The sequence below is a fragment of the Gorilla gorilla genome, chromosome 15, assembly GCF_029281585.2.
Source record: "Gorilla gorilla gorilla isolate KB3781 chromosome 15, NHGRI_mGorGor1-v2.1_pri, whole genome shotgun sequence".
Taxonomy (NCBI): domain Eukaryota; kingdom Metazoa; phylum Chordata; class Mammalia; order Primates; family Hominidae; genus Gorilla; species Gorilla gorilla.
This window is the reverse complement of record NC_073239.2, coordinates 110,457,063-110,472,349: the sequence shown is the minus strand read 5'-3', so window position 1 is coordinate 110,472,349 and position 15,287 is coordinate 110,457,063. Positions and strand designations below refer to the sequence as shown.

Here is a 15,287-nt window from a genome sequence, read left to right as displayed (position 1 = left end):
TCCACAGAGTCTATGAACATAACTAAATGTTGCTGTTTTATGCTGCAAATTTTGAGCAATTTCTTATGGAGTATCTGGATACACTGCATATGATAATATCTGGAATACCGACTAAAAGTCAACCTGCTTTATTACCACATGCCATCAATTCTAAACAATGTCAGCAATAAAATACATTTCCCCAAAAATAATCTTCAGTTGATCAAAGTTCTAAATAATTGCTAGGATTCCTACTAAGTTTTGATAATATATTTGAAAGGCCTCAACCCATGTGGATTCAGCTCATTCATTTCCAAACTAAACTAGAGAGGCTTCCCTTAGATGGAGATTCAGCTGGACATGTTTTCAAATGTTCACTCCAACCACTTTGCTTCACTGCTTTGAATTTTAAACACATAGAAATAACTCCAAGTGGTCTCACAAAATCACAGAATTGAAATAATCAAGGTCTGTCTCTTCATCTTTCCAATCACGATGCTATCATTGCTTATTTCAAATATACCATTCAGGGAATATGCAGTACAAAGAGGTAGAATACAAACTACCCAGGGCAAGCTCATACAATTCTGAACTGTTATGAACTTAACGGAAATTCTCCAAATTAATGTCTATGTAAAACACAATGTTTATTAAAGGATAAGCAATAAAAATGTACTAATTTGAAGCTTGTTACTAAAAATAACTTTGTCATATAAAGAGGGAAGTGTTAAAAAATGATCTACCCTGGGTGTCAAATATGTTACGTATGTCCCCAGAGCCAAAACACGCTGATTTAGAAAATAGAACTGTTCGAAATCCTGGTCCCACAAGCTTAGAAACGATTCTCAGAGTAAGAATGGCCTCAGGATAAAGATCAAAGGAAAAATATGGTCTATGACTCTAAGATCCTTTGTTAAGGCTTCAGAAAGTTATAAGGCGATGTCTAATTGAGCCTCTCAGCTATAACAGGGCTTCTAATAATTTTAAGGGCACACTGAAACGCCCAAAGTATAGGAAGGACTGCCTCAAAAATCATTATAGATGTGGCTTTGGGGGCTCAGGACCCCAGTGAGATTCACTGAAAATCCACAAAGTTTTTAAGAAAGTCATACTAGCAAAAGCACCACCAGCTAAAACTAAAGAGACGCAGTTCTAAATGAAAAGAGATCTATGGGACCCTAACTCCTACATGCACGAAGCAGATTGAGAAAGTTACTCAGCTGCAACATGGACCATTTCTTATTGAAAAGAAAAGATGTCTCAGAGAGTGGAGCCAAGAGCTCAGGAAGACAAGAACAGATTAGGGAACTATTTCTAGGAAACAAAACCAGATCATAATCAAGGCACGTATGCTATTCCTGGAGACAGAGGAACTGTTGATGTGTTTGTGGCTGGAGCTGCTATAGACCAATGACTGCTATCTGCTTTCCCTTCCTCTTTTTGAACAGAAGCTTATTGCTATGATCCTGTCCCTGTCTCAACATTGTGTCTTGGGTGCAGAGAGGGAAGATAACTTTCCTTCTTAGTTCACAGGACTCTGAATCAAGAGAATCAGTTACCAAGAAGTTTAATCAGTGACATATCACATGCAGATCACAAGATACTAGACTTTAAGCCTGAAGCCATAAATGAATAAGACTTGTGGAGGTCATATAAAATGGTGAGCATATTTTGCATATGGAAAGAAGGTAAATAATTATGTCCAAAGGACAGATTGTGGTAGATTAAACGTGACCATAAAATTCTTGCCAATCCTTCAATAACCACAAAGATCCTATTTCTCCACTCTTTGAATCTGGGCCAGCCTTGGAACTTGCTTTGACCTGTTGAATGCTACAGAAATGATGCTGTGTGACTTCTGAGAGGCCTTGAGTGAGTGAGGCTCTCTCACTCTCTCAGAAGACTGCCACCTGTGAACAAGTCCAGCCTAGCCCCTGGATGACGAGACATCATGTGGAAAGAGAGGCCCAGACACCCCACCCATCTCACCATTCCAGCCATCCCAGCTTAGCCCCAGATATGGGAGTGAGACCATCTGGGGCCAGCCAATTCCAGCTTACCCACCAACTGACTGCAAATACATGAGTGAGCCTAGAGTAATTTATCAAAAGAACTGCTTAGCTGAGCTGAGCATAGGACAAATTGCCAATCCACAGAATTGTGATTAAATAATTGGTTGCCATATGAGACACTATGTTTTCAGATGGTTTGTTATGCATCCATAGATAACTGAGACAGCCCTCCAATATACCTACTCACAATCAACATCCCAAAAAGTTTAAATGACGTGTGCAAGGTCCACACAGGTAGGAGGGAACAGAACTGGCCAGAGTCCAAGAATCTCAACCAACTAGTCAAAAGTTCTTTTTTATGACATCATACTGCCTCCTCTTACTCTTTTCAATTATTAAAACAAGAAGAGAAGATGGAGGTGGTTTAGAGAAACTATTATTAAAAAAAAAAAACTAAAGGAAATATTAAAGGAAGAGTCTTTAGCTACATGTATTGTTCAACTTACACATAAATACTTTCCATATACAGTCAGTCTGGGTATGTTTTTCACACATACAAATTGGACTATTTGCACTCCACTTCAAAACAATCGAGATTTCTAGCATACAAGATATATCCTTAACTAAAGTTAAGTACCATAAATTGCAGTATAATTCAAACCTTTTTCTAATTGGACTCCTATCCCAGAATTACACATAGGCTTTTATTGCAAATTACTGAACAAAAGCATTGTGCATAAGATGGGTGAGCAAAAGCAGAAATGGAAATAGAGACCATTTGGATGTAGCAATCTTGCATGCTAAATTATTTCCTTTCCCCCTCCACAAATACAATGGCATGCATATACTGGAAACCATGGTGCAGAAATGAGGCAGATGTCAATAAATGAATTTACATACAAACACAATAAAACATGCCCCAATGACACAAATGGTTTGCTCTTACCTTTTTCTGACATATAGCAGATATTTCAGCTGTAAGGGGAAGGCACACAAAATATCAACAAAGAAAGAGAGCCCCTCTAATTTTTATTTAATTAATTATTTTTTGAGACAGTGTCTCACTCTGTCAATCAGGCTGGAGTGCAATGGCACCATCATAGCCCACCACAGCCTCTTGAACGCCTTGGCTCAAGTGATCCTCCTGACTCGCCTTCTAAGCAGCTAGGCAGTGGTGTGGGCTTCCATGCCCAGCTAATTTTTTTTTTTTTTTTTTTTTGTAGACATGGGGTCTTACTATGTTTCTCAGGCTGTTCTTCAACTCCTGGCCACAAGCAACCCTCCTGCCTTGACCACCCTCCAAAAGGCTAGGATTACACGTGTGAGCCACCATGCCAGGTCTAGAGCCCATTTAAAATAAGGGCAGCCATGAAGGGGGAATCTTTTAAATCTTAGTAATATGACCTCTGGACTTGGCCCAAACAGATTTTCACTTGGCTCATAAATTATCGTCTACTTTTATTGGCTTCTAGTTTCCTCAGAAATCATGAAATAGATCTCTTTTCATCTAGTGGTGTATGTTTAGTGAGGTTAAAAACACCTGCACACTGCTACTCTTACAAGTAATTTAATCTTTTCAGACATGACTTAGAAATCAAATCTTGTTAAAGCCAAACAAATTTAATCTTATTTCCCCATTTTACAGAGGACAAAACTGAGAACCACTGTGGTTAGGTAAATTCTTCAAGGTCACACAAGCTATCAATGGTAGGGGCAGACCTTGAGTTCAAGTCTCCAAATTCCCCATTTACTGTTCTTTCCATTATACTATGACACTGGGTTGATGTGATATATTTACAGCATCACCATCAGATTATTTGCAATATCAAAACTGTAGACAAAATTACTAACTTGGACTACCTAGATTTAAATTATCAATTTATATCACTCTTAAAACATGTGTGTGTAAAACCAGCTGTAGGGTTATTTAAGAGAAAGCAATTTTCAAACCCACGGGTAGACCAGTTGGAGCAAGACTGTCAAATTACTGTCTACATATGGGATTGACCTTAATGAATGGATAAGAATTCTTTTCAGTGGGCACATCAATTATTTCCATGAAAACTGATGCTGGAGAGCATTTGAAAATAAATTTTCCAAGAATTGGCTAATATGTACTCTGAAATAGTATGTACTCAAAAAATGAACTAACACCTTATTTATAGTCTATGTTACAATTTATTTAAAAGATCAAAGGTAAATGTCTCCCAAACCCTGTCTGGTAATCTTAAACTAGTGGATGAAAAAGCAACAAAATTTACAACTCATGTTTAAAAACTGGTTTTGTATAATTTATGGTTATTTGACAGTTTGATATCCTAGAGTTTATCTTAAATCATCTGAGGTTAGTGTCACATGTCTATATAAGTAATGAAAAGTTATTGCCAATATTCCTCTAAAGATGAATATCACTGGAGATGACAACCAGAACTCAGCAACATATTTAAAAAGGATTTTATAACTTATATTTTATAACTTGACTATGGCTTTTACCTCAGAGCACTGGATGATCACTAATTAAGTAGCGTAATTTAAAGGAAAAAAAGTTACATTTACCCATATGAGCCCAAATCTTTTCACAGGTTTTTTGTTGTTGTTGTTTTGGGGTTTTTTTGTTTGTTTGTTTTGTTTTTTTTCTGAGACGGAGTCTCGCTCTGTTGCCCAGGCTGGAGTGCAGTGGGGCGATCTCGGCTCACTGCCAGCTCCGCCTCAAAGGTTCACGCTATTCTCCTGCCTCAGCCTCCCGAGTAGCTGGGACTACAGGTGCCCGCCGCCATGCCCGGCTAATTTTTTGTATTTTTAGTAGTGACGGGGTTTCACCGTGTTAGCCAGGATGGTCTTGATTTCCTGACCTTGTGATCCGCCCACCTTGGCCTCCCAAAGTGCTGGGATTACAGGCGTGAGCCACCATGCCCGGCCTGTTTTTGTTTTTTTTAAGACAAGGTCTTTCTCTGTCGCCTAGGCTGGAGTGCAGTGGCATGATCACGGCTCACTGCAGCGTCAACCTCCTGGGCTTAAATGATCCTCCCACAACAGACTCTCAAGTAGCTGGGACTACAGGCACGTGCCACCATGCCTGGCTAAATTGTTTTTTCTCTCCTGCCCTCCTAAATTTTTTGTTTGTTTGTTTGTATTTTTAGTAGAGACAGAGTTTCACCATGTTGCCCAGGTTGGTCTCAAACTCCTAGGCTCAAGCCATCAGCCCGCCTCCACTTCCCAAAGTACTGGGATTACAGGCATGAGCCATTGCGCCTGACCTACAGATATTTTTATGTAAATTTTCAAAATGTGCCTTTGAAGGATATAGAGGCTGATATTATTGCTCCATTTTACAAGTGATTCTCCTGCCTCAGCCTCCTGAGTAGCTGGGATTACAGGCAGGTGCCACCATGCCTGGCTAATTTTTTATACGGGGTTTCACCATGTTAGCTAGGATGGGAATCCATTTATTTTCTACATCCGAAGTCATATACCATCGAGTTCTTCCTGTGCCCCGATCTCTACTCAAACTTAGTATGCCTGCAGCTCTTTCCTCCTTTCATTTTTCCTCTGTGTTTGTCAGTACTTTTCCTTGTCATTTTAGCCTCCAATGACATGGCTGGAATAGCTGCCTCTCCCATATGTGGAGAAATGCTCTGTCTGGGACCTACCAACTTATAGGGCATAGCTTTGAGAACTCTGACAAACTACAAGAAGCATTGCAATCTTGTCTTTCCATTGAGATGGGTTAGATATACTTTATCCCCATTTTACTGATGAGGAAACTGAGCCTCAGAGACATTCAATCATTTCCCCCCCACAACATGGTACTAGTAATAGTAGCAGGGGAAAGGCCAATTATTCATTTCTCTCCCAGCTGGTGTTCCTTATTCTTTTTCTTCTCCTTAATAAGACCTGGTGCAGCAACTTATCACTGACAACACCTGTTACAGATACAGAAAATCCCTGAAGACATAATTTGGCAGGGCTTTAGTCGTATGGAATCCTAATTCCAATATCTACCCTTAATTTTGGTAGGGATGATACTACTTCCCGCATTATTAAATGTGTGTGTACATTATAAGCAAGGCATTGATATTATGCTTCATATCAATGAATATTCATACAATACAATACTTTGGTGACTGTCTTTGTAAAATAAAATAGTACAAAAAGAGATAAAGCAACTATGTCATTAGTCATGATTACTCATTATTCATCCTTTCCTAAGTAAACCATACCTTGTGGCAGAAGAACATCAATCAGCCACTCACTGTGGTCCCTATTGAAAAAAACAAAATTCATTTTTGAGCTTCATTGAAACGTTCTCCTTCCACATGAATGTTTATAAGCTGCACACTAGTGCTGAAAGGCTTTTAATAGAAAGGAAGTATAATTAAGAGCACTATCATAATAAACTCTTAAAATGTCTAATGCATTCCAGCTAAATTATAAATTATAGGCACTTCATCATATTCAGTTATCTTTAAATGATACTTTCCAGATGCTAATTAAGCCAACGAAAATACTGCATGATCTGTACAAAGCTGAGTGTGATTCTGTGAAACAAACAAGCAAAAAGAACCCATATAATTTGTATGTCATGTTTGGAAACCACAGTTTTCTTTTACATCTGTTTTTCTCTGTGGCCTTTTTAACAGGGTTACTCCAAAATTGGAGCTGATTTACTAAATGGAATTGCCTTCTTCTCATGTCACATAAAGAGAAATATTGCAACTTTTCAAAGCTGTAATGTTCCCAATGAAAGTTTGCTATATGTTAAGTATCAGAATAATTAACCTTTAAAAATCAGAGAGGCTAGTGAGAAACTTTAGCAATGTAACTAATTTAAGTCCAAATGATTTTTCTTATCTTCTTATTGTTGTCCTATTTCCTTTTCTTTAAGAACTCTTATACCTACCCTGCAATCCTCTCGCTGCATTCTTCACAGAGATACAACGGGGGTGGTTTATCACCCAATGCTACTGACAGGGAAGGGTCTATACACATCTGAAACATATGAAAAGACAGAATGAACTCTCCTGTTCCTGGGTATCACATTCCCTATATTCTAAGCACAAATGCTTCAATAATGACAGATTTTCCACAAGCAAGGTGGAATAAACATTTTTAGTAAAACCCTTTTTACCGATAAATGTTTCTCCCTGGACTAGCTGATGAGTCCACCCTGAGGATTTAAATGTGGCTGCCATGGTTTTTCATTTCTCCTGTTAACTTGCAATTCAAGTAATAAATAGTGTCAAGAAATTCACTCTCATTCCACAAAGATCCAAAATATCATCTTGTTCAATTGCTGCTCAAATTGGCGATATATTACTCACACTAATTCCTTCTTTAAAGTGGTAAACAACAGTAGTTTCTCATTAGGAAAAGGAAAATATATTATTAAGATTTCAGAATCATAACTGATACCAAAGTGCTAGTGGTAGAGAACTTTGCTTCTTAAGGCATACCTTATTCAAAAAAGTTGGCATTAAATCTAACATTGAGTGGTTCACTTCTCTTACTCTGGAATCTTAGTTCTGTATCAATCATCCAACCTTTCTTTTTCATGTGTTTTTTTTTTTTTTCCTACACATGACCTATAATTTGTTTGCCCTTGCTGGAACTGGTTGATACAGCTGGGTTTCACGAGCCTAAGCACAGAGATGCAAAGTGTTAATTTCACAGTTGATCATCAGAATATTTCAATATCTGGATCTTTTAAATCAAATGAACAAAAAATCTAGATAACTAACTGCATTTTGTACTTTGCATAAATTTAAATTTCTATAATTTACCAAAGCCATTTTGAATTCTGTTTCTACCCTTGAAAAAATAATCAATTCATGTGCTAGCTGAGTAAGCAGTTAAGATGCCTAATACACAAATTTTTCTGGAACTACACTCTTTTTAGTTGTTCTCACAAATTTGAAGGGGGGAAATCACCTAAACTTATAACCCAAACAGCCTGTAATTCAAAGTGAAAACAGACATTTCAATGATTGAGGAAGCTAGTTAGAATTGCTCAATTTACCATCAACATTTGTAAACTATATATTCCCCGATGACAAAGGCTCAGAGTGAAAATTTTCCTCATATAAGTTTCATGCTTCCTGAGACGTAATGAGTAACTACTTTGGGGTGTGTTAAATCAGAGATTGGCAAACATTTTTGTAAATATTTTAGGCTTTGTGGGCCACAGTCTCTGTCACAACTACTCAATTCTGCTGTTGGAGCATGAAAGCAGCCATAGACAATAAATATGTAAGAAAATTAACATAGCCGTGTTCTAATAAAACTTTATTTCCAAAAACTGGCAGCAGGCCAGATTTGGCTCTGGGCCATAGTTTGCCAGAACCTGCCTTAGATAATTATCTGGGCTTCAAAGTATTTCATAAAGTGGACTTCAAGTAGAACCAAGTAAAATCAAAAGCAGAGTATGATATCGTAAACTTTAAGTTCCAACATATTTTCATATTTAATCCTATTACAACTCTTGGCTTTTGCCTAAAAAGTACTTTTTTGCAGCCTATTAAAACAAAAATGGATAATATTTTTCTATTTGGTATATCATTCTTGCTTAGCAGTACAGCTCACTATCACAGAGATATTAGGCTTTTGGTGAGGATTAATCAATTTTCCCCAAATCTTTCCCATGCCCCCCATGTGGTGCTCCTCTTACATATATGTTATTCTACCCTCTTTTTTAGTGAGTCATTGATACCTCTCTCACGTAAAGATAGTTTTTCACACCACTCAAAAGGAGAAGCTCCTAGGATGCTAAAACTATAAATAATCATTAGAGATTAGCTAGTCAACCTCTGACTTTTTAAATAACTTACTTAGCATGACCTATCAGATCTGTAGTTGGTCTAGTGAGTTTTGTTCTAGTCTGAACAGGTTGGTTTACAACCACACTAATGTGTTCATATCTGTGTGTCACATTAATAAGTGGATTTTTTTGTTTATAAATATGACATATGCCCAATGTAGAGGCTTTGGAAAACCAAGAAAGGGAAAAAAGAAAATTCAATTAACACATTAACCTTCCATCTTGATGCAATCCATAGTATAACACTCTGATAAGTATTACTGATTGCTTTTCACCATGATAAGTATTACTGATTGTTTTTCACTATGTAACCTTTAAACTTTTTAAAACTTTTAAACATCATACTATAAAATTGCATAACTTTATGCTTAACATTACTTTGTAAGCATTTGGATGTTGGATACCCTTGATTTGCATGTCATGTGGTGATGATGTGGATTGGGCGGACTCACACTGTAAAGCAAGAGCAATACTGAGCCAGACCTATTGTAGTGCAAAAACGGCCCCAGCACAGGAAGACTTAATGAGAATGCTACCTTTCTGCAAAGTGTAGAATGAAAATAGAAAAGGAGGGTCTTTAAGGAAACTGGAGTTCAGAAAGTAAGATTTGGGGGATATGAAAATGTCTTGGGACTAGAAAGAGGTGGTGTTGGCAAACATTGTAAATATACTAAATGCCACTGAATTATTCCCTTTAAAATAACTCATTGTTTATTATGTGAATTTTGCCTCTATTTTTATAAAATGACAGAAAGTGGATGGTTTGACCTATCATGGCTGACTCACTTCAGGAAGAAAAGTGAGGCCAACTCAGTGGAATGGACTGGGCTGTTTGCCTAGAAAAGAAGTAGAAAATCTAATTCATGATGCTTTCTGTGAGTAGGAGGCCAGAAAGCATTACTAACCAGGATATCAGAGGACTCCTGAGAATGCAGTCTGACATAAAATCAAGGAAAAATAACTGCAGAAACCAGACAGAAAGGATCCCCTTCATGTTGATGTCTGGGTGACCCTAAAGAAGGAGCTATAACTTAGGCAGGAGGAAGAAAAGAAGAATAATAAGAAGGAACCATGAAAGTCTCATCATTGTGAAAAATTGAGCCGAACTATATGAATAAACTATGAATTCACATGTGAGTAGCTCAAAATATCCTCACTCCAAAGAAGAGCACCTCTGAACCCCAAATGTCTATTGAAGGTCAATAGTGGGGTGCACACAGTAGAATGAGAAGGGCCTACACTTCCATTGTGTGGGTCATCATTACCTGCTCTTTTTTTTTTCGAGATGGAGTCTTGCTCTGTTGCCCAGGCTGGAGTGCAGTGGTGCAATCTCCTCTCACTGCAACCTCCACCTCCCTGGTTCAAGTAATTCCCCTCCCTCAGCCTCCCGAGTAGCTGGGATTACAGGCGCACACCACCACGCCCAGCTTATTTTTATTGTACTTTTAGTAGAGACGGGGTTTCACCATGTTGGCCAGACTGGGCTCAAACTCCCGACCTCAGGCAATCCACCCGCCTCGGCCTCTGAAAGTGCTGGGATTACAGGCTTGAGCCACCACACCCAGCCAGTTACCTGCTCTTAATATCAATCCATTCAATTTGCCTTCAACAAAAGCAGAGATTAAAAATAATAATACAAGGCCATCCTTTGTTAGTATAATGTATCTAGATGACAGTGTTATTACTGGCACTCCTCTGCCAGTTTTTGGTTCATGAAACACATTTTTGGTTTCTTTTATATTTATTGGATCTCATTTCACCTTTCCTACTTTGTTTCTATAAAGAGATGGTGTTAGTTTTCTATTAGTATTTGGTTTTCTACAGGCTATCTATAAAACAAAAGAAGCAAACCCGCAGGACACCTGGTACTCCAAAGTAACTGTGAACTCTGATAACTTCAGGTAACTCCTACTCCTCATAATATAAAAATTATACCTTGCAAATCCAGACACAGGTTCATCCAGCCAAATATTTTATATCCAATAAATATATCATAAATAATTTTCTTAAAAGGTGTGATTATTTTTCTTCACATTCAACTTTCAAGATTCAGGGTTATACTAGGACAGAACCAATTTGGTGTGGTAGAAGGACAATAAGGTTAGGAGTCCAGATACCTGGTTCTGTCTCCAGTTTTGTTGCTAACTGGCAACCTTAGGAAAATGACTTGACTCTGTAAACCACTGTTTCCTTACTTTTAATGTAACTTTCCATGTATATGCTGTCCAGACACCTTTCAGTCATTTCAGTTAAGTCATATTTGTAATATGAGCTAAAAATTTTATCTTTTTGTCCTACCACTCCTGAATTTGCATAAGCACTCATGATTTGTAGCATACACATGAAAATAGAGAGAAAATACATTTCCCTGAGTTCATTAGCTGAAATAGAAACCAGTTAAGGACCATGTAAGCATTTTACTAGGATCCTTCTGATAGATAATTAGCTCAGTGCTACATAGCACTTGGCTACGAACGCATAGCCAAAACTGCAGACAACGCTATTCATTGCTCTCTCTTGACCAGTCTGCCAAAGTACAATCAGATTGAATATGGAGGTACTTCGAATTACTACAGAGGACATGCCTCTGCTTTACAGAGAAGGACGCAATCTACTCCACTTCATTCAGCAATTTGACCACTGACAATACAGTATGGCACCAGGTCTAATAAAACAGTACCTTCACAGCTGGTTTGTTAATTGCATTGTGGCATTCAATGTGCTGGCAGTGGATGGGATTCCAAGCTGTAAAGTAAAGCACAGCTGATGAATACTTCTCATTGAAATTATTCATGCCCTAGTAAAAACAGATATTTTACTATTTTCTTTTTTCTAAACAGAACCATCATCAGAAAGCTTTCTAACAGAATCATCTTTTTAATCTATAAAAAATTTAAAAGACAAGCAAAGATATACAACTCCATCCATTTTCCTAGGATAAGAGATAAGCCAATATAAGATGGCATGTACAGTACCACAATGGTATGCCATTAATAAGTTTTCAAAGGTTTTTACAACCATGGTTTCACTTGATCCTCCAACAACTCTGTAGGGTAGGTACAGCAGATTATTAGTCTCATTTCATATAAGAATAAATTAAAGTTAGCAAGGTTAAGTAGCTTGATATGGTCACAGAGTTAGTATATGATAAGCTAGAACTAGAACCTATATTTCTTGGTGCTTGACATTCTGCTCTTTTCATGATTGTATATTATGCTAAACATCCTAGATTCTTGGCACCAGTAAGCGTTTTAAATTGATAACAACTGAAATGAATAGTAAGATGTCCTCTACCATTCCATTTCCTATCCCATCCCCATCAAACATGGAGACTGGAAAGATTAATTTCTTGCCCAAATGAAATGCATCTCTCTCTTACACGTGACCCACCTACTAAACCTCTGCTAGTCTGCTAATACCCAATTAAATCTCTGCTAGTCTGCTAATACCCAACTCCTAAGCTCAGTATACACACAGAATGAGGAAAAGAACCAAGTGACCTGTAATAAGTCAGACTGAGAATCACAACCAGTAGTTATCATCTGGATGATTCTGTAGCCCAAAGCACTTGGCTAACAATATTCCATCATTAAAAACATGTAAGGGGTTTATATGCTTGAAAGTAGGACATTTTTCTAAAGTGTCATATTTTAAACTCATAGGACTATGTTGGCCTATTCTTAATACGTGGGAATTTGAAGATGAGAAGATATTCTTACTTAGTTACATATTCAATTATAATTCAAAAATATATATTATTAATGATCCGAGCTAATTTATGTTCCAAACACTTTAGAAAATTTTCTACCTAGGAGCTTCCCACCTTCAAACTTTCTATCCCATTGTTAGACCATGTATAAGATTATGTGTCTAGTTGGGGATTCACAGAAATATAGTTACCAGAACCACTGACATTTAAAAATATACGACAGGTCTATTTATTTGAAAAGAAGACAAGAAATACAGACCAGAGACCACTACTATAATAAGATAGTATCAGTTTGATCATATTTTTGGAGCACAACAAAGAAGAAATGGAAATGAATGAGTACATGAACAGATTGATGAAGAAATAATTTGGGTATAGGTGCTTCATAACTATGAGATTAGTTTCCCATATATGGTAAAGTCAAGCTGAATATAAAGAGTTGCAACAAGTTTTCTTGTACAATTAGAGTAACATAGAGGAAAAAGCTGCCTTTAACCAGTACATGAATTGCAAAAACATGGAACATGTGCTGCATTCTTCTGATCCCAAACTCATGACAGACATCACTAATCCATTACAGCATTCCTTCCTGCTGAGTCCAGAACTGGCCTTAGGATCCTTCTTATCACTGTGCTCCAAGAAGTCACCACTAATCAAAACAAAATTGGCACACAAGATAAAATCTGCTAACCATCTCCAAATCAGTGTATTATAAGAATGTTTGCAGATTGCTTTACAGAAGTTCATGACACTTACGGGAATAATTAATATTCAAAACATATAACAACTGCTATGGCACAGGTAAACAAATTGAAGTGTGCACCAGCCACAGTAATTAGGGCTCTAAAGACTTCTATTCTGCCAGAAATAAATGCTTTTTTGTGGATAATGGAGATATCCAGGAGGTCCTACTGCTTTAATTTTGCATTCCATTTTTACTGAGTGTTGCTGTGTTAAGAACAGGTTGTAGGATAATCAATTTAAGTTCATAAAAGCCACATTGGATTTAAACTTACTAGAACAGTGATCTTAAGTTTTGCTATGTATCAAAAATCAACTGTCAAGATTTTAAAAATATGATGTCTGGAACCAATGTTAGATCTTCTGAATCAAAATGTTTGAGGATAGAACACAGGTATTTCTAATTGGGAAAAGCACTACAATTGATTTTGATATAAGGACAATCAGCATACCTTATCTTGTGGCAAATATAGTCATAATAGATCACCATTCAAAAATAACAACAAAAAACATAGCATAAAAACACAGCAGACAAGAATTACCCTTTCAACTATGATAGAAAAATTCGTATTAGACTTGCCTTCCCACCATAAACAACTAGAGAACTAAAAAATATATATTTGAAATACTATTTTCAGAAACTGGTCTCCAAGTAGTACAGGACAGTGATCCTTGAGAGAAGAGAAATAATGCAGTGAGCCCCACAATCACCCTGGCTTTCTTCCTGACAGTAACTTCCAGACCTTGGCCCTAGAAAGGGAAAGATAAGCAGAATAGTATGGTCTTGTTTTTAGTTGAGGGGACAAAAACTGGAGTTTAGAGAGGCCAGGTGGCTGAAATTTGCTGAATAGATTATGAAGGAAGAGGGAATTATGCAAAGAAAGAGATCCAGAAATCTAAATAGGAGTCATTTTGAGTCTTTGGCTTTATACTAAGTAAAATGTATGTAAGGTAAAACTCCATGAGGCTGGATAGAGAAAAACTGTGAGGGTTCTGTGAGCTAAGCAATTCCTAGAGCTTGCACAGGGCTGGAAGATATTCAAGGTCCAACCAGTCAGAGTAGGGGGAAATCACTAAATACTTGGAGCAATCATAGAAACTTTAGGAGGGTCATTTCTTAGTAATAGGGTTAAAGTAACATTAGAGAAAAAATTACTCTAGGCTCATTCTAACAAAACCAAGAATAAGCCTTGAAATGGTCAGACTAATCCACAAGTAGCTTGATTGCCAAAACAAACTTCAACATACTGTAATGGAAGACAGCAAAATTCAGACACTCAATAATGTAACAATCATGAAATCCAGCATCCAGTCAAAATTATTTGATATTTGAAAAGGGGGTAAAATGTCACTCATAACCAGGGGGAAAACAGATCAGCAGAAACAAACCCAGAAACTGTGGAGATGAAGTAGTTGGCAAAGAAGAACTTTAAAATAGTTATCATAAACATTGGCAAAGGAAAGCATGAAGATAGGCATAATGAGGACAGAGATGGGAGATATAATTTAAAAATTAAATGTGGCTTTAAAAATCAGAAATACAACTTGAAAAACTCACTGAATGGGCTTAATAGAAGAATAGACAATGCAGAAGAAAAGATCAGTGAATTAGGAAACATAACAAAACTACCCAAACTGAAATAATGGAAGAAAAATAGAGATACAGTGAACTGTGGGAAAATTTCAGGCAGTTTTACCTTACATATATTTTACTTAGTATAAAGCCAGATTTTTATGATTGCTCCAAGTACATGTGATTTAAAGCACAAAAGAAATAAAAGGGGGAAATATTTGAAGAGACAATGGCTAAAAATTTTCAAGTCTGATGAAAACAACCCCCAAATCCAAGAAGCTCAATGAATCCTAGGCAAGATAAAAGCAAAGAAAATAACACCAAAATTCATTATAAACAAATTGATGAAAACCAATAAGGAGAAAATCTTAAAAATAGCCAAGAGGGAAAAAAAGACACATTACTTACAGGGGAACAAAGATAAGAATGATTGCTGATTTCTCGTCAGAAACAATGCAA

At 37.0% G+C, this 15,287-nt stretch overlaps 1 protein-coding gene across 12 annotated transcripts in view; it reads right to left on the bottom strand.

Moving 5' to 3' along the window:
- The window catches only part of UNC79 (unc-79 homolog, NALCN channel complex subunit), a 277,012-nt gene that overhangs the window by 172,163 nt on the left and 89,562 nt on the right, over positions 1 to 15,287 (bottom strand). For 11 of the 12 annotated variants that reach the window (XM_055361283.2, XM_055361282.2, XM_063698138.1 and 8 more), the window contains exons 8-11: positions 11,486 to 11,550; positions 6,892 to 6,980; positions 6,212 to 6,252; positions 2,938 to 2,966 (exon numbers count right to left, since the gene is read on the bottom strand). In XM_055361283.2, coding sequence (XP_055217258.2) covers positions 2,938 to 2,966; positions 6,212 to 6,252; positions 6,892 to 6,980; positions 11,486 to 11,550 — 224 coding nt within the window. Of the gene's footprint in view, positions 1 to 2,937; positions 2,967 to 6,211; positions 6,253 to 6,891; positions 6,981 to 11,485; positions 11,551 to 15,287 lie in introns of those variants that run through there. The other variant, XM_055361284.2, reaches the window with a different exon arrangement.